Raw genomic sequence first — 25,506 nt, 5'->3', positions numbered from 1 at the left:
CTGAATCCAGGGCTGGTGCTTTATCCACTGCGCCACCTAGCCGCCCCTATCATATTCTTTTAAAAAGAGACAAGTGAGCTACATAATAGTCACGTTTAAACATAGAATCCTCCTTTTAAAACTAGATTACTAGAAAGATCTAAAACCCTACATGTTCCAAACTGAAATTATTATTTTCCCCCTAAACCCTTCCTCCTTCCAAACTTCCCTATTTGTTAAGGGTTCCACCATCCTTCCAGTCACCCAGGTTTGTAACCTCTACTCCTCACTCTTCCTCACCCTCTTTTTCCTGCCAATTGCTAAATCTTGTTCTTTCTCCTTTCACAATATCTTTTGCATATGACCCCCTGTTTCCACTCACACTCACACTCACATCTTGATTCAGGCCCTCATCACCTCTCACCCAGATTTTTCCAACAAGCTTTCCTAACTGGGCTCCCTGCCTCAAGTTTCTCACCACTCCAGTCCATCCTACACCTACTGTCAAAGTAATTTTCCTTTCACACAGATCTGACCATGTGACTCCCCTACTCCATGTCTTCCTCTTGCCTCTAGCAGAAAATATAAATTCCACTATTTAGCTATTAAATCCCTACATAATCTGACTGCAACCCATCCTTCCAGCCTCATTGGATCTTAGGGCACCTCTCCCAACATTCTGTGACCTGAGCCAACTGCCTTTTCACTAGCTGTACCACATGTCTGGAATTCACATCCTCTTTAGCTCTACCTCATAAAGTTGCTCTCTTTCTTTAAGGAAAGCCTAGAAGCTCAGGTACCACCTTCCACATGAGTCTTTCCCCCATCTTCCCAACTGCTAGCGCTCTCTTTCTAAAACTACCTTGTATGTAACTATTTTATACATATTTAGATTCAGCTTACATTTACACTGTATATATGATGTACTTGTTGCCTTCCCCATTAGAATGTCAGCTCTCTGAGTAGAGATCATTTATTTCTTTCTGCTTTTATTCCCAGCACCTGGCATGGTGTCTGTCACATAGTAGGTTCTTGTGTTTGATTTTTAAAATTAATATGTGGAAATGTTCATTTTTAAAAAATACTATACTCAGAGTTTAAAATAAAAGAAGTCCCACAAAATACAGTGAAAGGGGCAGGTAGGTGGTGCAGTAGATAGAGCACCAATCCTGGATTCGGAAGGACCTGAGTTCAAATCTGGCCTCAGACCCTTGACACTTACTAGCTGTGTGACCCTGGGAAAGTCACTTAACCCCAATCGCCTCACCAAAAAAAAACCAACAACAACAACAAAAAACACCCCACAGTGGAAAAGAATGCTGAATCTGAAGCCAGAGGGCATGGGTTCAAGTCCCAGCTCTGCCTTTTACCTGTATAACATTAAGTAAGACACTTAAATTCTCTGGTCTCAGTTTCCTCATCTGTAAGATAAGGTGTTTGAACAACTGGCCTTCCAAATCTAAATCTATTTGTGTAAAACCACAAGAGTAGATGTCAAAGGTCAGGAAACCAGAAAGTTGTTAAATGAGAGTTTATGTTTGGGAGACCAAGCTCTGCTCTCCAGATCTCACAAATTCCAGAATGTGACTATCTTTGTCTTTAGTCTCATTTCAGGACAAAACTTTTGCCAAAATCAAGTCAAAGTACAGGAATCCATGTTCTCTGGAATTCATTCTCTTCAGACATGACAAAGGAAAAACTGAATATTTTTCTTCATTTTTGAAGACAATTGCTCTTGTTGATTCAATTCGTAAAGCAGTCAATCAATGAACCCTTATTAAGCATCTACTATATGCTAGGTACTGTGCTACAAAGAAAGGCAAAAGATAGTGCCTTCTCTCAAGGATCTCATTGTGTAAAAGGGGAGACAGCACGCAAACAATTCTTGACAAAGTATATACATGCACACACACACATATAAATATACACACACACAGGATAAATTAGAGATAAGAGGGAGAAGGTAATAGCATATTAAGGAGAATTAATACTCATTCAGTTAAAACTAAACCATAGCTATTATTATTCTAGATGCTCACTCTTACAGCTGTAATATTTATTCTTTAGGTTTTTCTTTTTCTTTTTTTTTTTTGCAGGGCAACGGGGGTTAAGTGACTTGCCCAGGGTCATACAGCTAGTAAGTGACAAGTGTCTGGGGCCAGAATTGAACTCAGGTCCTCCTGAATCCCAGGGCTGGTGCTTTATTCACTGTACCACCTAGCTGCCCCGTAATATTTATTCTTTAGCAAAGATTTTCCATAGATAACAATAACTGGAATTTATGTAATGAATACTTTCAAGTTCACCAAGTGCTTTGCATAATATTATCTCATTGGAGCCTCCACAACAAATCTGTGAAGTGGTGCTTGGTTATTTATTATCCCCATTTTACAGATGAGGAAACTGTGGCATAGGGAAGGTAGGTGACTTGCCCAGGGTTACACAGTTATTGAGTGTCAAAGGCAAGCCATAAATCAAGGTCCTCAAAGCTCCAGCTCCAGCTTAGTATCTTTTCACTACAGCCATTTTGCTTCTCAAAAAGACAACTGACCTTATTTGACACTGTTAAGGACTTCAAATCAAACTGCTTCATTTTACAAGTGAAGAAACTGAGGTCTAAAGGTGAGTGATTTGCCCAGGGTCATATGGCTACTTAGCAACAACATTTGAGACTGGAGTCTAGGTTGCCAGTCTAGTGATTCCCACCCCCACCTCCCGCATTATTCCATTCCTTTCCTTTGCTGGGAAAAGACTTATCCCTAAAAACTCAAAATCCATTCAATTAGTATTTATGAAGTTCTTTTTTATGTTTAGCACTGTACTAGTTGTGGAGAAAAATGGGATTTCTTCTTCCAATTCTTATTTAGTATTCACATTCCAGTTAGAATTCTGTTATCTGCAAGATGAGGAACTACTTATGAATGGTGGGCTATCCATCTGTCAGATGATACTCTACAATGATATCACCCACCTACCTTTCCTGATGGCTTCTAGAATCAGAGTGGAACCTTCATTTTACTGGGATAACTGACCAGGATGTTGGATTCATTTTTTTCATGGAGTCTCTTAGCCCAACTTTCCACCCCACCTTTAAACAACATTTAAAACTCACTATTTCCCTAAGGTGTGGTCTAGGGATTTGTGGAATTTTTCCCTTAATAATAAATAAAATTGCACTAATATTAAAACTCCCTCTTCTCTCAGCCTGTTTTTATGTCTTTTATGGGTTTCACTGGGTAGATTATTTTAATTAGCTATCAACCACATAAAGAGAATTATTCTTGATTTCCCATGAATCACTCCTCTCCTTAACACAGAGCAGCAGATTTATAGCTATTGTTATTATGTTTGTTATTATTCTCTCACTGACATTTTTGATAAGTGAATCTAGGATTTTATTTGAAAGATATGATTGAAATACAGAAAGAATAGGTCTTCTTTCAGGTTTGCATATGCCTGGCTGTCTCCCAGCCACTTCAACAATAATGACTTCAATTGACATGATCCTTTTAAGTTTGGAAAGCAATTTTCCCAAATCAGTCCTCTAAGGTAGGCATTCCAAGTATGATTAGCCCCATTTTACAGTGACTCAGAAAAGTTAAGTGATTTGTCCAAGATCTCACAGCTACCAAGTGTCAAAGATATGAGTCAAATAGAGGCCTGACACCAAGTCTAGTGCAACTTCCATTATACCATGTCATCACTTCTAATTCAACAAATTCAATAGACATCAAAGTGCACAAGAGATCCTGTGAACATCGGGTAGTTAACTCTTCCAATTTAACTTTCTTACCCTGAAAAATAGATATAATGACAAGATTTGTTTGCTATCTTACTGCTAGTATTTTTTTCTTTATGTGACCCTCATAACTAAAATCCCCCTCCACTGCCTCATGGCAGTGTGGATATGACCTTTGGGGCTCAGGGAGTGTGCCAGTAGAGTGAACACTAGCAGGTTCCACACACTGAAAAAGCTTTGGGTAGGACAGAATATCTATCAGTTGTAAGAGTCAATCAATTGAAGAGCATAATAAATGCTGATTATGGTCTAGGCATAGTGTTAGGCAGAGGGGATTAAAAAAAAATAATCCTTGCCCTCAAGGAGCATGATTTCTATGTGGAGAAGCAACATGTACATATATAAGTGAAATATAAAGATATATACAAGTACATGCAAAGCAATTTGGTGGGAAGGAGGAGTCACTAGCATCTGGGGAATACCTGGAAAATACCTCAGGTAGAAGCATGCTTAGCTTACGCTATGACCAATAAATCTAAGTCCAGAGAAGCTTAACGCCAAACAGTTGGCCATCAGGTGATGGGGTATGGTTTTTTTGAGGGGGGGATTGTTTTTTTGTTTCTTTTTTTTGGCCATAGAGTTTACGAAACCATCTATATAAAAGAATGAAGGACTGTGTTCAACATCAGTAGAAGTATTCAGTCTGGTGACACAACGGATCCTTGAAGTGTTGAAGTATAAGCAAGTGATTTTCACCAACACTCTTTGAAAGTTGCTTTGTTATTGTTGTTGTTTTTAAAGAGTATAGATAGCACTGTCTTGTAGAAAAAGCCTTAGATGCATCAGAAGTCTGTGGTCCCAGTTCTGCCTCAGACTAATGAGTCAATTAACCTTCTGACCTAGTTTAATAAATAGCTGTCTCCGTATTTACTTTACTAAGAAATAAAACAATGCCCACAATGTGTTCTCGACTGTTCAAACTAAAGGAGCCAAATAAATTGAAGTGTTATTTGTTTTTTACCACTTAACTTTTTAAAAAAGGAGTGTGTGTATGTGTGCTTGTGTGTGTGTGTGTGTGTGTGTGTGTGTGTGTGTGTGTGTGTGTGTATGTAGCTCTTGGCTTTCTTAGATGCCTGCTTTACGTATATCCTCCTAGGAGTCCCTTTCCACCAACAAAATTGACAATTATTTAAACCTCTAACCCTGTCAGCTCCCTGTGGTCATTCTGTAGCTTCTCTTCCTCTGGCAATAGCACTTAGTGTTAATAAATAACCATTATGAAATTGTGTTAATTAATGTTAATATTCACAACAAACCACAGCATGGTATAGTACAGAAGTATCAAACTGGGGCCTCTCCACTCCCCAGTGTTAGCAGAACCAGATTAAGATATACTTGGGAATTGGCAAAATAAATAAAAACACAATATAACATAGATAATGTGAATTTGTGGTTTTCAAAGTCAATATGTGACCATAGGGATCTCTTTCTATTTGGGTTTGATAGCATTGTTGTAATGGATAGAGTGATTGCTTCAGTCAGGGAGAATGGGTTCAAGTCTAACTCTAACACAAACTGGCTATGTAATCCAGGGACCTTTCTTGCTCCCCTAGATGATAAATTACAGAGCAGATGCTGACCTGTATTAATAGAAGGAGTTTCTATACCAAGGAAAACATAACTCTAGTCCCCTCCCCCACCTCTCCAAAAAAAAATTAACAATAATAATAACCTCTTATTTGTGTGTGCCATTTACAAAAAAATTCTTCACATACATTCAGGGGAATGCTCTTAAATGTTTATCAACCTCTTCTTAGTGAGGGAGGGGGATTCATAGGGCTAACATATATTTAAGTTTAATCTGCATTACTAATATCTTTATTGCTTTAGTGATAGAGAATCAAGCACTTCTATGAAGTATAAATTTATACAATTTAACAATTATCTCTGTGGGCCACATAGTAGAATGTACACTTCTTAAGCAAAGAGACTATTTCATTTTTGTCTTTCTATCCCTAGCACAATGACTGACACATGACAGGCATTTGATAAATATTTATCAAACCAAAATGAATTATCTAATTTGACACCTATGACAACCACATGAGGAAGCTGTTTAATAATAGGGGTTTTCATCTCAATACTTGTTTTACAGAAGCTGAACACTGACTAATAGTCATTTCTAATACAGATCATATACTAGCATACATGTGTGTCTATACCATTATATAGCCTAGTGGATACAGGGTTGGACTAGAGTAATGAAGACCTAGATTCCAGTCCAATTCCAGCCAATCCAACCCAATCTAATCCAATGAGTATTCTGTCTTCTATATGCAAACTACCATGCTAAACACCCCAACAAGTATTTGTTAATACCATATGCAAGGGACCTGGATTAAGCACTAGCTATACAAAAAAGAAAAAAAATTCTCCCTTCAAGAAGTACTACCTCTGACACAAGACATGTGACTCCAATATTCTCTTCTGTAAGGCTGGGCTAACAATGCCTATTGTTTTTAAAGTCATTTTCAGTCATATCTGATTCTTAGTGACTCCTTTTGGGGTTTTCTTGGAAGATATACTGGAGTGATTGGCTATTTCTTTCTCCAGCTCATTTTACAGATGAAGAAACTGAGGCAAGTTTGGCCAGGGTCACAGCCACTAAATGTTTGAGGCCAATTTTGAACTCAGGTCTTCCTGATTCTAGGCCTCGTGCTCTATCCACTGAGCAAACCAGCTGCCCCAAATGCCTGTCATTCCTATTGAATAGACCCAAATGAGATAGCATGTCTAAATGGTTTACAAATTGAAAGCACTGCATAGGATCTATTGGTGATTATTACATAGACATGAGTACATACAATAAGTTTGTATTTTACATTTGTACATTTCCTTACAGAAGTATTGAATGCATTTTTTAAATGTATCATACACTGTGCCTATAAGTATGATATTCGGTTATGAAATGAAGGTAGTGGCAATTACCATATGTCTTAAAATCTTAATGATTCATTTTTACTAAAAGTAGATGGAGAAATTAACCTGAAAGAGCTGCAGGTTAAGAGGTATACTATAAATTTGGAAACATCAGTATCTAATATCGAGTTTCATATATTAGGGAAAAAGCACTTTGGGGGTTTTGTTTTGGTTGTTTTCTGGTTGTTTCTGACTCTTTCACTCCATTTGGGGTTTTCTTGGCAAAGATAATAGAGTGGTCCACCATCTCCTTCTCTAGCTCATTTTACAGATTAGGAAACTGAGGCAGAGTTCTGTGACTTGCTCAGGGAAAAGAAGGATGAGTCTTCCTTAATCCATGCTCAGCACTCTATCCACTGCACCACCTAGCTGCCCCCTTTTTTGGATACCTATTTTGCTTAAAGTGTCGAGCTAACAGTTATGGAGGCAGGGAGGTGAGGAGGGGAGGCCATATCAAAGAATTAGAAGGTATATCCTTGTCCCTTATGTCCCTTATGATCTAATTGAGAAAGACAAAGAATAAATATTAAATCATTTGTGAAGAATGACAAAGCAAGGTGTCAAAAAGCACGAAATGATATATTACAAAAATGCAAGTGTTGAAGGGAAGTGATTTGGAGGAAAAGAGTTGTCAGAGTAAAATGGGATCAATTCAAGAAAGTTTCTTGGAAAGTATGAGTTTTGAACTGTTGACTGAAAAAAAAAGATGGTGAATATGGATTGGCAGAAAGCAGGAGCCACTGAATTTTTCATATTGGAATCCTCTATTATCTTGTTTGGGCAAGAATTCATTTTGTTTAATTTTTGTTATACTGGATCCATATTGAAATAGTGAACTCATTTCTTCATATCAATACTCCACAGCACCTATCAGATAGCATGCTCAATAAATAAAAGGGATTGAATTGAACTAAATTAAAGGATGAAAAGGAGCATAAATTAAAGGGCAGCGAAGTGGGGAAGTGGATAGAGTGCTAGGCTTGTAGTTAAGAAGATTCATCTGGGGGGCAGCTAGGTGGCACAGTGGATAAAGCACCGGCCCTGGAGTCAGGAGAACCTGAGTTCAAATCTGGTCTCAGACACTTGACACTTACTAGCTGTGTGACCCTGGGCAAGTTACTTAACCTTCATTGCCCTGAAAAAAACAAAAACAAAAACAGAACCAGAAACAAACAAACAAACAAAAGAAGACTCATCTTCCTGAGTTCAAATCTGGCTTCAGACATTTATGAGCTGTGTGACCCTGGGCAAGTCACTTAACCCTGTTTGCCTCAGTTCCTTATATGGAAAATGAGCTGGAAAAGGAAATGGCAAAGCGCTCCAGTGTCATTGCTGAGAAACCCCCAAATGGGGTCATGAAGTGTCAAACTGAAACGAGAAAAGGAGGGGAAAGGAGACTGAGAGTGGTTGGAAAATGGACATAAAGGTAAAGAAAGAACATTTTTTTTAAATTTTAAAAAAAGAAGAACAAATTGCATAAGGAGACCACCAAGTTGACTGGCTTGACAGTTTGAAATGGACTATAGTACAAAGAGATGATTTGAGAGTTAAAGTAGAAAGGACTTACAGAGCTCCAGGCTCAGTGTGTTCATATTTGATGTAACAGGCAATAGAAAGCCACAGTGGGTGGTATGATGAAAATGGTATTTGAGGAAGATGATTCTAGGAGTACTATGTGGGTCAGAGTCCATCAAGAGAACTCATGAATCTTCTGCTATTTTTTTTTTTAATCCTATTCAGTCAGGGAATAAACTCATGGGCTCTGAGTTCCAATCAAGTTTGGAACTGCTACCATTTGATGACATTTTCTGAGTAATTCAGGCCTAGGGCAGTGGAAAGAGAGGGGAAAACAAAGAGAGGGAGGGAGACAGGAGAGGGGGGTAAAAAAGGAGAAGAGAAGTGGAGGGCGAGAAAGAAAGCGAGAGAGCAAGAGCAAGAGCAAATATCCTTTTACTTGAATTACTTGAGTAAATTACCTCAACATTCTGCAAGACTTTACATTTATAAGCGTGGATTCAGTTATATGAACCTGAACAATTAAATACTCTCTGACTTATGTCACCTCTTCCTAGAAATTTTTTAAACCCATCACTGTCATTTTCTCCAATCCATCCTTGACACCAGCGGTATCAAACTCTAACACAAATGGATCCTGCATATTAATTTTAAAAATCCACAAATTGACATTATCTATGTCCTACTGCATCTTTAGTTATTTTGTTAAACATTTCCCAAATGCATTCTAATCGGGTTATAGGGTGACACTTGGGAGGTTTACAAGCCAGGAGTTTGACATCTCTGCTTTAAATAACTGACAATCTTTCCACAATCAGGACATTTAGTCATCTCATTCCTCAACTCAAAACTTTTCAATGGTTCCCTATTGCCTACTAAGTAAAATTCAAACTTTTTAACTTGGCATTCATTGTTATTGTTGTTGCTGTTCATCTTTCATTTTTGAAGAGAACCAGTGACATCACAGGTGATGTCTCGACATGCAAGCAAATTGGATTTAAGGGAGGCAGAGTTGCACAGTCATTAGCCTCAATCTCCAGAGTCATCCAAATCTAGTGGCAGGACCAAAGTCAAGATAAGTGGTGATGGCCCGGGATGCACTGGATAACTTTGAAGTCCTCAGTGTCTGATCAAGCTCTAAGCTCCACAGCAACTGTTTTGGCCACCTTCATGACCATTGGAACAAATTGTTCTCATCAGCCCAACTCACCAAGTAGTCTGAGGCCTCAGTGTGGTACCACTGTATCTTTTCAGCATTATCTCATCTTGTCTTCCTTTCTGTGAATTCTATGCTTCAACCCTACACCTCCAGTATTTTCCTGCCCCAGGCTGTTTGCTGGGCCTGTTGAAATCCTACATATCTTTTAAAGTCTCATCCAAAAGTCATTTCCTCCATGAAGACTTTGCTGATACTCCCTCCTTTGTAATAACCCTTTTCAGCTGTGGATCTTGGGTATCCCCTTATTCATACTTATTTGTTATTTTATAGTATATTTATTTGGACAGGGGCCATATCCCCACCTAGAGTGCAAGCTATGTGAGGGCAAGGGCGGTGTCCTATCTAATCTTTATATTTCAACATTTCTTTTTTTTTTTTTTTTTTTTTTTGGTGAGGCAACTGGGGCCAAGCAACTTGCCCAAGGTCGCACAGCTAGCAAGTATTAAGTGTCTGAGGCCGGATTCGAACTCAGGTACTCCTGAATCCAGGGCCGGTGCTCCATCCACTGCGCCATCTAGCTACCCCTATTTCAACATTTCTTGAACATAATAGAATTTAATCATTTATATAACAGAGTGAAACAAAAATCAACAGATACCATCCACAACATGCCACTTAAATAACATTCATATCTTCTGAATCAGTTCCCAATGCCATTTATGTACTGCAAATAATGAATCAACAAAGGTTGGGGACTGCGACATCATGAACTCACATTGGTTTCATTTTGAGAAGTGGGGACTCTATACAGAGAATTTCTGAATAGCAACTCCACACTCCTCAGTACCACTAGCTTGCTATACCCTATGAGTCTTAAGTGCTTTATCAGTACAGAGACTACATAATTATAATCATGTTCAATATAGTACTATCTTTGGAGTCAAAAGATCTGGGTTGTCATCCTACCTTTGATATTTGCTACCTACATGGAAGTCACTTAGCCTTCTCAGGCCTCAGCTTCCCCAACTCTAATATGAAGGGACTGGACAAATGATCTCTGAGGTCCATTTTGGCTCTAGATCTATGGCCCTAGGATCCTATAACTGTCCTGTCTCAACACAGTGATAAATAAGAAAGGAAATTATTCAGGTCTGTATGAGTCCCAAAGGGAATTTAAGTATATCTTCTCAACACAAGGCTGCCCTGAGAAAGCTCATAGTCCCTTCTTGTATAGCTTACTAATTGCTGCTAATTCTCCCCAAAACTAGGATATTGAGGATGTTCAGAAGGGGAAGGGTTTCTTTATTCTGTCCTTAAAGGAAAGCTTTGGTTGGAAACTGTTGGTGGGATACTGGGGAGGGGAGAACACAGAGAGAGAGGGTAGACGGATGATTTCTTCAGTGTGGGGAACTCCCAGTAAGGAAATTGCTTCCACCAATGCAGAGCTACAGTTTTTCTTTAATTTCTGGCCTTAGAGAGCTGCATTAACAGCTGAAAGTTTGAGTTACTTGCTGAGGGTTTATAACAAGTATCTGTCAGAGCTGACACTCAAACCCAGGGCTTTCTCACTCCTGGGCCATCTTTCTATTAATGAAGCCATGCTACCAGAATAAACCTGTATAATTTCAGTCAGCTCCTTAAAAGGGACTGTGACACTTCAAGCAGAAGGTCATAATTAATCTCAGACCAGAAATTAATAATAAAAAAAATTTATATTATCATTTGGTTTCAAGCTGTAACTAAAGTATGTTTTGGCATTATTACTAACTGTTAGCAGCAAGTTCTGGAAACAGATGCAATCTTGATATGTGTCCTAAATATGAAACACATTGCAGAAAGGCATGGAGATAAAAATACATACTGCTTATGCACAGATCTTACTGGGCTATTTCCTGTCCTTATCAGCAACAAACGTTCCACTTGTTTTGCCCTCTCTTTGTTGTCTTTTTCACATCCCAGGTGAAAAAATTCTGTTTCCTCTCTTCCTCCTCTGCTTTTCTTCTCCTTTAATTCTCCTTGCTCTGCCTTCTCCTTCCCATTTTAAGTGTATCATCTCAACACGGTCTGTTTTCTCCCTTTTTCCTCTTTAGTCTCTCACTTTCTTTTTCTGGAACTTTCAGATAAACAGAAGAGTTGAAATTAACGATGTCATTTAGAACCATACCAGGAGGCCCAAGAACCAAAGCAATCAACTTTCTAGTCTCTCTAGAAACCAAGAGTTTCATTCTCTAGAATCAATGTGTCCTCTCAAGAGAACCTCTTGGATCAGATTTAGTTATTCATTTCAGGGTTAAAAGGTGCTTAGGTCACCAGAAAGGGATCAAAAGTGAAGACCTTACCATTTAGAAATATATCATTTAAAATGTGCCTAACCTATAATTTGAAATGATCAAAACATTCAGCTAGTTAACTTACCTCCTTTCTCTGTACTGCTCAAGTACCTCTTCCCCATTATCCATTGCCAAACAAGTGGCTGACTCATGTCCCTGTGCTCTCTATAGACGGGTGCAATGATCTCATGATCGCATAACCTTTTGTCTTGTCTTTCCCCATCCTCTACTCTTCTTTCTCCCCCCAAATGGTGGTTTCAAATCTATATTATCATTGCTAAGAGTTCTCCAGAACTTGAAGAAAAGTACCTTGGCATCAGTAGAACATGAGGACATAGAGGGCAGTAACTGGGTTTTTGGTTTTATTCTATTTTATTTTGTAATTGTATCCCTAAAACTTAGCACAGTGCTTTAGGGGCACATGGTAGAGGGCAGCAGGTTTGGAATCAATCAGAAGCACTTCAAACACCTACATGTGTTTAATCATCTGACTCTTGTAGCTGATGAGGTATAAATGAATGTCTTTTTGGATCCCCTAAGAACCACTAATTAAATGCAAAAATTCTTTACACTGGCTAAGGATGGAAGAGACAGCCATGGGGGCCATCTGCTGAAAATTTCTATGACAGGGGAAGCATTCCTAGCAAGGAATTCTGAGAAGTTTTTCTAACATGGAATGTCACTGACAGATTCTATGACAGAAGATAATGGGAATTGAGGATTCCAAGTTGGAATGAGGACATACTTGATTATTCTTGTGGATTTACCACAGACAATTTCTCTTTGTGTTGTAAGTGAGCAGTATAATTTCACTTTTCATACTTTCCTATTCCCTGTAATTATTTCTGACACTTAGATAGCACCTTACAGTTTACAAAATACTGTAATGTACAATATTTCATTCGACCTTATGATCAAGAGCATAATTTCTGGGAACTTTCAGAGTCCTGGCTAAGCATCATCTAGCTTCTTTTACCATTTCTGAGACGCATGTGAAAGGACAACTCCTATTCACCCACTTTACACCTAAAATAACGGTCACACAACAAGGTTATTTGACTAATCTAAGGGTTAAGTCAGACTCGGAATCTTTGAAGTGAAATCTAGAATTTAAGTCAAATTAAATTATGCTTACCCTATTCTCTAGCTCCCCTTTTCTCCCACTGAAAACCACTGTGAGTATACGTAGAATCTTTCATTTTACAATAACCCTGAAAAATTTGTCTCATTTGAAACTTAAAATCCTGAGATTTTCTCTGGGATGACTCGAAACGCATAGAAATATAGCCCCACTCCTAGTGGGTTTGACTCTTTTCATGACTAAATCTTTCTCCTATGCATGGGTGGTTTTATATATGACAGAAATGAAACCTCATGTAAACTACTGAAGAGAAATACATATGAAACCAAAATCATACAGTGCTCACTGGTTTCATTCTGAGCCCTAGGAAGTCCATGCAAACCCTCACTCATCAGCCAACCATGACGATCCAGCCTGCCCCAGTTTGTGGAACATCCCTGAGTCAGCCCACTGCCTAACAGTCCCCACCTCATCCTGCTAAGGCAGAGGGTCCCCTCTGCTTCTTCTTCCGCAGTACAAGCCAATTCAAGCGAGGCTGCTAAGAGCAACTGCCAACATGACTGCTGTCTGGGCCAGCAGCTCAGCCTACCCTTTTTTTTTTTTTTTTTTTGGTGAGTGAAATCAAGGAACTTTTTAGAATGCAGAGATAGGAAGCAATCACAGTCGATATAAAAGAGGGAAAAAATGTTGAACACTCAAGTTGTTAACATCTTGAATGCTTTTGTTTAGGGTCCATTAAGTTTAACAACTTCCCCCCCTGTGGCTTTAAATGAGGGCTGCTTCAAAATAAGAGTGGCTCTTATTAAACTTAATTACTTGCCCTGTGGCTTCCATGGCAAAGGTGTGTCTACCAAGCAGGTGGCTGCTAAAAACCAGTGCTGGCTCTGGAGTAAAACACAAAATAAAACCAAACCCCCACATTTTCATGGCTTATTCCTGGAGTTTTCACTTTGGCTTTCTGATGCTGAAAGCTACAATTTTGTAGCTCTCCTTTCAAAGTTTTCTGGAGGTACTCCTTGTTGTGTAATGAAAAGTAATCTGCCGAAAACTAATATTGACTTATATGTGGTACTACTGTGTGAACAGAATGAGTGGTAAGAATGCAGGGATTGGAATGAAAAAATCTGGGGTCAAATCTCAGCTCTGCCATTTATAACCTGTGTGACCTTGGGCAAGTCATTGCCCAGACCTCAGTCTTCTCCTCTGTAGAATAAGGGAGTTGGACTTAATCAGGAGTTCTTACCCAGGTATCTGTGAACTTGTTTTTTAAAATGTTTTTGTAACTATTTCAATATGATTGGTTTCCTCTGCGATCCCATGAATCTTAGTTTGTGAATTTAATAACATGATTCAGAGAAGGGGTCCCTAGGTTACAGCAGAGTGCTAGCGAGAGGGTCCATGACCCCCCCAAAAGATTAAGAACTCTCTGGACTAGAGGACATTGTAATCACAGGATCATAGATTCAGAGTTGGAAGAGACCTCATGGGCCATCTGGTCCAACCACTTCATTTTACAGATGAGAAATCTGAGGCCCATTGAGGTAAAGTGAACTGTCTAAGATCTCAAGACTAGTAGGTGTCAAGAGGGGTCTGAACCCTGCTCTTTTTACACTGTTCATGATCCCTCCTTCTAAGAGCTTGTTCAGTTTTAAATCTATGATCCTAGAAACTGACATAAGATATATGGTAGAAGGTGATTATGGGGCTTATTTTAAATTGTCTAGACCCACTAATACTGGCTTGGTAATACTTTCCCAACCCCTGAAGAGAAAAAAAAATACCTTCCAAGCCCTCAGATGACCAGATGGGGATTTTCCACCAGCAGTTTCTAGATTCTGTGATTGTGCTGAAAACATTTTGTTTGTCATAATTTGATTCATTTAGTTAATTGGGTTGACCTTTCAAGATACTATAGCTTAGGGGCGGCTAGATGGCACAGTGGATAGAGCACCGGCCCTGGAGTCAGGAGTACCTGAGTTCAGATCCGGCCTCAGACACTTAACACTTACTAGCTGTGTGACCCTGGGCAAGTCACTTAACCCCCATTGGCTCACTAAAAAAAAAAAAAGATACTATAGCTTAACACAACAAATGTCTCCAAAGGTCCTGTGTGGCTGACCATTTAAGGGGATTGTTAATTCTTATACTTCAACACTCTGATGAATCCTGTCATCTCCAACCATGTGGTTACTCCACCAACTGTGCATCTTAAATCTTCCATACGGCTTCCCTAAACTGCATCCTATTCTGTCCCTCAGATTCTGTGACAAAATGGGAATCATGAATGCTTGCAAATAATCCTTTCCTCACTCACCACCACTTACTTCATTGAAATGGTTTCTTCCAAGATTACCATTGGACTTTTTCACTATCCAAATCAATGGTCTTTTCTCATTGCCATTTTTTGAGGGCAGGGCAATGAGGGTTAAGTGACTTGCCCAGGGTCACACAGCTAGTAAGTGTCACGTGTCTAAGGTCGGATTTAAACTCAGGTCCTCCTGAATCCAGGGCCAGTGCTTTATCCACTGCACCACCTAGCTGCCCCCTCAATGATCTTTTCGCTAGCCTCTTCCTTCTTAACAGCTTTTCAATACTGCTGATGGCACTCTGTTCCTGGACAGTTTCTTTTCCTTTGGCTTCCTTAGCATTTCTCTTTCCTGGCTCTTCTCCTATCTGTCTGACCCCTCTTTGTCTCTTTTGCTGAATCCTCATTTATCTCCAGTCACTCACGTGAGTATTCCTTCAAAGCTCAATACTGGGCTCTATTTGCTTCTCTCTCTCTCTCTCTCAAGTGTGTATATGTATATTATGTCTGCATGTGTACATATACACATATGTGTATATGAAGACAGATGTGTATGTATACACACATAACCTCTGAGCAGATGATTTCCCAATTTCTATATCCAACCCAAATCACTCCCCTAAAATCCAGGATTTCCTGTAGGCACTTCAAATTTAATACATTCCTTTAAACCAGCCCCTCCACCAAACTCCTCGTTTCTACTGACAGTATTAACTGGATAGTCAATACCTTCCAGTTAGCTAGGTCCTAACTTTAGACTCATCCCTTTTCCTCATCCTCCCTTATTCAGTCAATTCCCAAGTCTTGTCAACTCTACTTCCATAATAAATCTCATATCTGTCCCTTCTTCTCTACTCACATAGTCACGACCCTAGTTCAATCCCTCATCACCTACACCCTACTACTTGTTTTATATTTTCCAACCTCCTCTCCAATCCATCCTCTACAAAGATGCCAAAACAATCTTCTTAAAGCACTAGTATGACCATGACACTCTTGCTCAAAAACGTCAGTGGATCCCCATTACCTATGGGACAAAATGCAAACTGCTTAGCCTAGCATTTGACTATTCATAAGGGTCTCCCATCTACCTTTACAAACTTATTTCTTAATATTCTCCTTGGCAAACTCCTCCCTCCTCCATGTTCAATCAAGTGCCAAGTCTTGTAAATTCTATCTCCCTATCTGTCCCTTTTTCTCTATTCACATAGTCACCACCTCAGCTGGTCTTTGAGTGAATATATAAATATATGTGTGTATATATATATGTTTGTGTGTGTGCACATATATATTTGTGTATATATGCAAACACATCCATATATGTTTATGTGTGTGTATATTCTGTATATACATATATGTACATGTCTCCCTCAATGGAAGTAAGTTCTTTGAGAGTACAGATTGTTTCATTTTTTAATTTGTATCTTCCAGCTTCTAGCATGATGACTCTCACATAGTAGGTCCTTAATTAATTTATTTATTTTGAGTGAATGATTGATAAATTCTATCTTTCAACCAAAGTGGTCTACCAACCATTCCTCAAACTCAATATCATATCTCCCCGCTCACCTGTGCCTCTCAAAATCCTCATCCTCTTTCAAGGTTCAAATCAAGGGTCACCTCCTTGATTAATCCTTCCCTGATTCCCTACTCCCTTCATCTGTTAGTATTCTTGCCTTTGTATGTATGTCGTATTTCCTTATATGTGTACATATCAGGTCCTAAGGGGCAGAGGGATATTTCATTTATATCTTAGTATCCCCAGTGGCTAGCACAGTATATGGACAAAGTAATTACTTCATAAATGTTGATTGATTGATTAATTGGATTTTCCTCATCCTATGTCTATTTGTGAATAGGTTGTTTCCTGCCAACAGACTGTTAGCACAGCTCTTTGAGGGCAGGAACTGTTTTGTTTTGTATTTTATAACCAATCTCAGACACTTGCAAAGTGCAGTAATAGGAGTTTAATGGCTGTTTAGATTTTTAACTTTTTCTGCTTTGATACTTAACCATCTTGAAAAGGAGACAAGGTACAAGAGTATTTGTTTCAAACAGAAAAATATGGTCCCTCTCCCAGGAATTTTTATTTCCCCCTACAGTTTGGAATGATGTCTTCCACCTGCAGAAATGGAGAAAGAACTTCTCAATTCAATCTAAAGTATTCCTTCCTGGATTCTCTAGCCTACTGACTTTCAACTCTGATTCTTCTCTCTGTATCTCAGAGAGACCTGTAATAAAGTATGAGAGTTGGGCATAAAATCATAAGATTTAGAACTGGAAAGAGCCTTAAAGACTGAAGAAACCTTAGAGACCACAGAGTGCAAACCCCTCATTCTACAGAGGAGAAAACTGGGGCTCAGAGATAAGTGACTTTTCCAAAGTCAAAGAGGTAGCAAGTAGCAGTGCTGGGATTTGAGCCCAAGTTTCTTTCCCACTATACTATGACGTCTTTGAAGACCACCATTCAACTCACAGGGCCTCACAGCACCATTGTAGCTCATGGGTGTGGAGGAAACCTAGAAAGAGGTGTTCACTCCTGGGGGTGGAAGAAAGCTGGAGCTCATAATTTGCCCCGACCCTAAATAAATATATGCAGGACTTCCTTGAAGGTAGTTTGCAAGATACCCAAGCTGAAGAATCAGACTAAATAAGACACAACATTTCTTTTCAAATAGGGTTATGACATAAAAAATTTTTTTGGAAAGTCAGTAATTATTTCTATAACAGCTAGTAATGACCTCCAGAGAAATAATTATAAATCTTGGTATCAAATGACCCAAATGCTTTGAACATCAAAAATTATTACATTGTTATTAGTAGTAGTAGTAGTAGTATTATAAGACACAATGGCTAGATTGCGGTTGTGTGTGGTTCTCCCTTCCTTATTCTGACACTCCCTTATCTTAACCAAAATCAATAAGGGATGAACTAGTTAGCAGGACCTCCGCATCAGGTTTCAATATTACTGTGCTGTGAATGAGTTTAGGGCATAATACAATGAAATAAAATTATTTTTGTGAAAGGCTGGCCAATAAGCAAATATGTGCATGAACTTGGGGACTGTATTTAAAGGAACCCTAAAGTGAATTCTTTAAAAACAACAACAACAATGCAGTCATCTTCTAAGTTATCTATTTAAAATTTTAGATTTTTGTTTGTCAGAGTTACTTAAACCAAGGCTTACATTATGCCTTAAACATACTAAAGGCTGAATAACTGATTACTGAACCAATAAGATGGCACATTTATATCTATCTTCTCCATCCAAACAGATTTAGTTATTGAACTATCTCATTATAAGGTAGTCTCGATTATGAGAGTTCTATGATATGGTCTTCCCAAGGACAGCAGTAGCTACAATAAATTTCCTTAAGGATATCCTTAAGGAAATACAAGACTTATATTTGCACATGAGTCCCGGCAGGAAATGATTTTGATGGGCATGGTGTTCTTTACATGGTTATATTGAGTACCATGAATGCAAAGGAACAATTCTTAGAGAATTCAAAATGGTAACTACACCAAGTAACTCTGCCCAATCTAACCAGTACTCTGCTGTCCTGGCATAGCTCCCCACCTGGAAACAAGGCTGGATGTATCAGGGTTCCTCCAGCTTCCTGACAGCTTAAGTCCAGTTGTTTCTTCCTTTTACACCATACGCTGACAAGAGGGATTTTCTGTTCTATTTTATTAAATGTTTATACAGCACCTCTCACCTGGGCATTAAGGTATTTCCCTTGTAATGATTCAAGGAAATGTTAGAGAAGGTGGGAAGAAACTGGATTAAATTCAGTTTGAAACTAGTTTAAAGCAGAGATCTGTTCTCCCCTCTTGCCCTGGGTCAATATGAAGCTGGCTAATGAGTCAATCTCTGGCAACACCTTCCTTCCCAGTAGAATGGGAATGTGTATGTCTATTTCTTATTGCTTTAAGCAATAACTCATTTTAAGGGGGTTGAAAACAATCTAAGTAATATAAATGCCATGTCTTAATTATCACATATATGGATTCTTTTCATTGTTGGCTTCGTTTGGAGTGGGTAGTTGAGTTTTTCTTTTCTTGCTACTTTCTTGGACTTATTCATATAAGCAATACTCTTCATAAATAAATCCCTCAATTAGTTAATTTTCCAGCTACTCTATTCCCAGCTAGAAGTTCTCTTTCTAAGTTCTTCTGGGAGCCACATGGCCTATTTTAGCCACAAAGGGATGGGCAGACTGAAGGAAACAGGGGACCCAAACAGAAGCAAGTCTTCACAAGTCTATGCTACCAAAGTCAAGCCAATATGGCACTGTTCAGAACAAACTAGTCTTTCAGAAGGAAGAGAAAGAAAAAAGTCAGTACAGACGCAATGTTGTCATACACTCAAGCCTTCAGACCCACCTAAGCACTCATCTTTTCACTATGCCTTCTAACTATCTGCCTAAATGAGATGGAGATCCCAATAAACAGAGAAAATATCTGTCTATATTTTAATGACTCCTCAGAAAAGTCACAATGCCAGTTATCACAGTGAAAAACAGTGATATGTTATTTTCCAAAGAACCCTGTCCCCCTCCACCCCAAACCCCACTTCCCTCCCTACTCACCCCCGTGAGAATCCATCTGCCGCAGAAAATATGGTGTGCACTAGGACCAGAGAGAACTTTTCCTGCTATTTGCTTGAGAAACAAAGCTTTCCCTCCTCCCAAGTTGAAAGAAATAAAGGAGTCTGAACTAATCAAAACCTGCAAGCCTGCTGGCGGAGGTTCAACTTGTCAGTGATGCAACTCAGCGGAGTGAATAACGGCTGCGAGCTTTGCAGAAAATGAGAGACAGACAGACAGACAGACAGACAGACAGAGAGAAACAGAGACAGGGACACAAAGAGAAAGAAAGAAAGAAATTAACCTGGCCAGGAGTCAAACAGGTGTATGGGGCCCAAATACTTGGATGGGGAACAGTGTCTGGCAAACACAGGAAGTCAGACACAGAATCCGATTCTTTTTTGTTGTTTGTTGTTGTTTTAGAAAACTGAAACTTGCTCGATCCATGTGATACACGCTGTCATTTAGCCAGAGGCTCTTTCTCTTACTGCCTGTCGGCAGTCTTCATGGGACCCTTCCTGGGGTTTTCAAAAACGGATCATCTGAGATTAGGAGGGCCACCAGACTGTTCAAAACAGTGGCCCAAGAGTCTTCGCAGTGACTTTCAGACAATGGCAGCGTGAGCACTCCTGCACATGATGCGACAGGCAGAAGTGCCGGCATGATAGGTTTGGTATGGACTGCTAAGAAAAAGCTGCCTCTCGACTTTGATCAGTCTGAGGCCACATAACTTTTTTCAGTATCTGCAGGGTAACTCTGCACCCTGAAGTGACTAGACCAGTTTCTGATAAGAATCTTAAGTACACAAGAGTTCTCAGGGAACTAACTGGTTTTCTTGAACTCCTGGGACTTTAAAAGAGAAAGGGTTTAGGACCAAAAGAAGAAATAAATAGAGGGTTATGTCATCAATCCATAATCCTGTATTTAGATGTATTTAGGTGGGGAAAGCAAAGAAAGTAACACAAGCTGAGGGAAGCTTGGAATAAGAGAGGCTTTGGGGGTGGGGGTGGAAATCCCTGCTTATTAGATGGGGTTTCCCATAATGAATATTATTCAGCAAGATAATGTGCTAAGGAAATACCATCTTTAAGAAAATGACACTAATGTTTGATGACTTTTCATTTCTTGCTGCCTTAAAATCTGAGGGGCCCTGACACTCACATTTTGGAAGATAACTTCCTCCAGGTTGCCACACTTTCCCCACTCCCCTTCTAAATTTATACAAGGTCATCTCGGCCCACCTTGTTCCCACTTCCACTATGCCATTATGTGTTTCTGGGTTTTATTGAAATATGATCTTTACCTGAAATTCGTCTGGGCACATCGGTGATGGCAGGAAGCCCCGTACCCCGGCTGGAGGACAGAGGGGTGGTGGAATGAATGGATGGTGATGTCATCTGGCTCAGGTAGGATGGGTAAGACTGGTCATATGACCATGGAGGGGATGACTGTGCCTGCCTAGGGTCTAAGAGGGGAAAGAGAAAAGAAACAGAAAAAAAAAAAGATTTATGATACCAGAAACTATAACCTTGGATAACGTGGATGTAAACATGGATGTCATCGCAAAATTTAGGAAAAATAAAGTAGGAAAAAGGAGAATAATAAAGAATGACTACTCCATATCCCCAACTTTGAGACTTCTATTGGAAATAAAAACAGCACACTGTAACCCTTCTCAAGATTATTCTTGGTTCTTCACTAGCATAATTCAATCAGCAAAATCTTTTATAGACATTTCTGAATTAACCTGCTTAAATATGTAAAATGTACTACATAGTACTTCATACCTAACCAATACATTTGTTGATCCTCCTTTGTTCTTAAATAAAATCACACAGTTCTATTTATTTGGGTAACGGAGCCCAGAGTTTCTTGGGGTTGGAGAAAGAGGGGAAATGCAAGGAGGCAGAGTATAGAGTAAATTTTTCTTATGCTTTCCGTTGACCTTGAAAACTGCCTTTAAGCAAAAAGATAATTGAATTCTGAAGCCTGCTACCATTAAGAGGACCATGGTGCCCCTTCATCATTTGGCTTTAGCATAAAGCACTTGGGTGTCTGACTTGGAGAAAATGACCCAAAGGAGGAGGATGGGAGAAGTGTTTTTAATCCCATTAGCATTTGCCCCAAAGATGTCATATGTTTGGAATGTGGCCTACTGTTACCTACAGTCACTGCAATAATAATAGTAATAATGGGCCGCCAACTGGTGAGGGTTAGCGGATGAAAGCTGACAATGTCTTTTGATGTACTACAACAGATTCTTTAGAGGGAATATCTTAAAGCTGAGTAGACTGAGGAAAGTGGCAGTATACTACCCAATAGACAAAGTAAGTACATACTATAATTCCAAAAGGATGTTTTTCAAATAGCTTTGCTTTTAGGTGAGGGTTAGAATTTCAAGACTAAGACCAAAGTTCTGTAATAGACATTTTTTAGTGCTGATAAAAAAATAAAAAGAAGCCAAGCATGTCCTAACTTATCACAAGTTAATTTGTTAGAACTCCTGCACACAGCAAGGATATTTTCCCTAGTTAGAATATGTCTGAATCGGATTTTATGTATCAGGAAAAATTTTTACTATTCTTCTCTTACTCCCCTACCCCACCCCCACCCCCCCAAATTTACAGACTACTATTTGAGAGGAAATAAGTTTAGTTACTGCTTTGTAAAACACTAGTACATTAGAATTCAGGCTTGAAGACATGAGTATCTATATGAAGATGAATTTTCTGAAAGCACTCCAGCCTTGAACCATCCCACTGCATGCTTTTTCCACATACAGCCAAAGTACTTCCAGCTACTTATTGTTTATTTGCTCAGTTAGGACATAATTTATTTGAAGAGCTGTCTAAATGGAGCATGCTTCCTTGAATTAAAAAAAGTCATATATGGAAATTTATAAATACATAAGCATGAGTGAAAATCCCATTCAGTTTATCTTTGAGGGAATTAACCCCTTAAGTTTTCAGTTTACATGAAGGCTCAGCATAGTAAATGGTTAATATAAACTCTTCTTTTAGAAATCTGAGAGATATTTGATCATTAAATGTAATGAACTTCTGTGCTCTAACAATTCCAAGGCTAGAACTGTATAGATTGGCAGTGTTTCAAATCTGAGTGACTGGTAGTTGTTATACCTGATATTGACATACTTCCCTGCCTTGCATCATTAATGTAATTCACTATTCAGAGAAATGGTAAATGATCTTCATCTGGGAAGAGAATGATTCCGAACTGGACTGGAAAGCAGTCTTATAAAACATTTTATTCAAGCAAAATTTTCACTACAGAAAGGAACTAGAGACAGTTAGACATTGAGTTAGGCATTTGGGCCTCAAATTGAAACTCAGGCTAACCTTCTCTCCATCCCAATTTTCTACAACATTCTGCAAAGTCATCTAAATTTTCCCAAAGTCCATTTCTTTCTTTATATAAAATAGGACTAATAACAATTATACATGAGATTCTCAAACCAAGAAAAAATGTAAAAAACTTCAAAATGTTAAAAGAACAATTAAAATGACTGGCATACAAAAGTGGCATTATGGCTATAAATTAAAGAATTAGGAGTATTTAATCTATATATGAGAAGAACAAGTATGGTACAATAGAAAGAGCACTGCCTTTCGCTTACTATGTGTGTAACACTGGGTGAATTGTTTCCCTAGCAAAGTGGCACAGTGGAGTCAGGAAGTCCTGAGTTCAAATTCAGTCTCAGACACTTACTAGCTGTATGACCCAGGGCAAATCACTTAACCTCTATCTGCCTCAGTTTGCTTACCTACAAAATGGGGATAATAATAGTACCTGCCTCCCAGGGTTGTTGTGAAGATCAAATGACTTAACGTTTGTGCTTTTTAAACCTTATGTGGTGCCACATAAAATATGAGCTAATATTAATTTTAACTTTTGTGACTTGCAATGTCCTTATCTGTAAAATGAAGGAGTTGGATAAGATGGCCTCTGAGGTCCCTTCCAGCATTAAATCTATGATCCTGTGATTATCTATGATCTCAAGTAAATTAATTTAATCATTGTTCCATAGAATCTTAGAACTACCATCAAACAAATGTGTAAACCATCCAGCAAAACTACGGGTTTTTGTTGTTGTTGTTGTTGTTGTTTTTTAAATCTCCAAGGACAGAGATGTTACAGAGATGTTAAATACCTCAAGAATATAAAAAGAGATGATATAATAAGGAGAATGGTGCCCTTTTATTTATCCTTGCCACTGAGGCTATAAAGACTTAAATTGCAACCATTAAGTTTTACGTTAGATACAAGGAAGAATTTCCTAATTGGGAGAGTTATCACTGGTAAAATTTATTAAAGGAAATGGTACCTTCTTCTCTAAAGATCTTAGGAAACAAAGGAAACCTTTGGGTTCAGTCTAATCAGGTTTTAATCTAGCTAACCCTTCAACGTTGCTCTCTGAAGATTATATGATTTTCACCTCCCTCACATAAGAATTATCTGATGGGTCAAATCTGACAATCTGACAAAGGAACGTTTAAAAAGTTCTTTAAATTGATATCTTTGGGGTATGTTTTAGAATGTTTTGATTTCATTTTTTTCAATTATACATACAATAATTTTAATATGCATTTTTATAATTTTTGAGTTTCAAATTCATTCTTTCCCTCCCTTCCTTCCCCCATCCTTGAGAAGGCAAACACTTTGATGATTATACATGTAGTCATGCAAAACATATTTCCATATTAGCCATGCTGCAAAAAAGAACATAGCCCCCCCCCAAAAAAAAAACAAGAATAAGAGAGTTTTTTAAAATATGCTTGAATCTGCATCTAGACTTCATTCTTTCTCTGGAGGTGGATAGCATTTTTTATCCTAAGTCCTTTGAATTGTCTTAGATCATTATTTTTCTGAGAATAGCTAAGTTATTCACAGTTGTAAAATATTGCTGTTACTCTGCACAATGTTCTCCTGGTTCTGTTCACTTCAGTTTGCATCAGTTCATATATAAGCATTCCCAGGCTTTTCTGAAACCATCTTGCTTATCATTTCTAATAGCAAAATAATATTCCATTACAATAATATACCACAACTTGTTCAGGCATTCCAAAGAAAGGTTTCATGGAAAAAAGTAGAATTGCCCTCTATGATACATGACACAAAAGGTTAGTGATATCTATCCTCCCTAACAACCCTTTTATCCCCTGATAACCTTTAATGGCACTGTCATCCATTAACTTACCTAAATCCTTCTTTCAGCCATCTACACAGTACAATAGCTTGTCTTGCTTCTCAAAGTAATGGGCTCCCTAAGTTTGATAGCTGTTTTAGTAGCAGGGAGAATTTCCCCTGGTACTTCAGAAATTCACAGACCAATAGATTTAGAGTTGACTAAAGATCATTGATTGAACTGATTGGACCATCTGGTCCAATCCTCTCATTTTATAGATGAAAAACTTGAGGTCCAAAAAGGTATGAAATTACCACAAACCCAAGATTTTTGACTCCATATTGTCTCTCTTTATACATGCCATGAAGTTTTGTTTTATTTTTATTAATGCCTATGCCATGTTTCCCTTCTTTGCCTGTTATGTTCTCAGATCAAAGTTAAGTCACCAACAATTTACTAAGTGCCTCCTATGTGCCAGGATTATATTTAATAAGTGTCTGAGATACAGAGAAAGACAAAAACAGTCCCTGCCCTCAAGAACCTCATAATCTGGGGGGGGGGACAACATGTAAATAAGTTTGTACAAACAAAATATATGCAAGATAAATTGGAGATGATTTCAGAGGGAAGATTGGGAAAGGATTAGAATTTCAGGTAAAGAAACTAATGCCCAATAAAAGCCATATA

The 25,506-nt window shown here is 38.6% G+C and overlaps 1 protein-coding gene across 3 annotated transcripts in view; it reads right to left on the bottom strand.

Annotated features, from left to right (window-relative positions):
* RUNX2 (RUNX family transcription factor 2) overlaps positions 1-25,506 on the bottom strand; it is a 173,309-nt gene that overhangs the window by 27,669 nt on the left and 120,134 nt on the right. For all 3 annotated transcript variants that reach the window (XM_043999540.1, XM_043999542.1, XM_043999541.1), the window contains one exon: positions 20,980-21,141. In XM_043999540.1, coding sequence (XP_043855475.1) covers positions 20,980-21,141 — 162 coding nt within the window. The remainder of the gene's footprint in view (positions 1-20,979; positions 21,142-25,506) is intronic.

Source organism: Dromiciops gliroides, chromosome 4 (assembly GCF_019393635.1).
Source record: "Dromiciops gliroides isolate mDroGli1 chromosome 4, mDroGli1.pri, whole genome shotgun sequence".
Lineage (NCBI taxonomy): Eukaryota > Metazoa > Chordata > Mammalia > Microbiotheria > Microbiotheriidae > Dromiciops > Dromiciops gliroides.
This window is presented reverse-complemented; position numbering and strand designations above follow the sequence as displayed.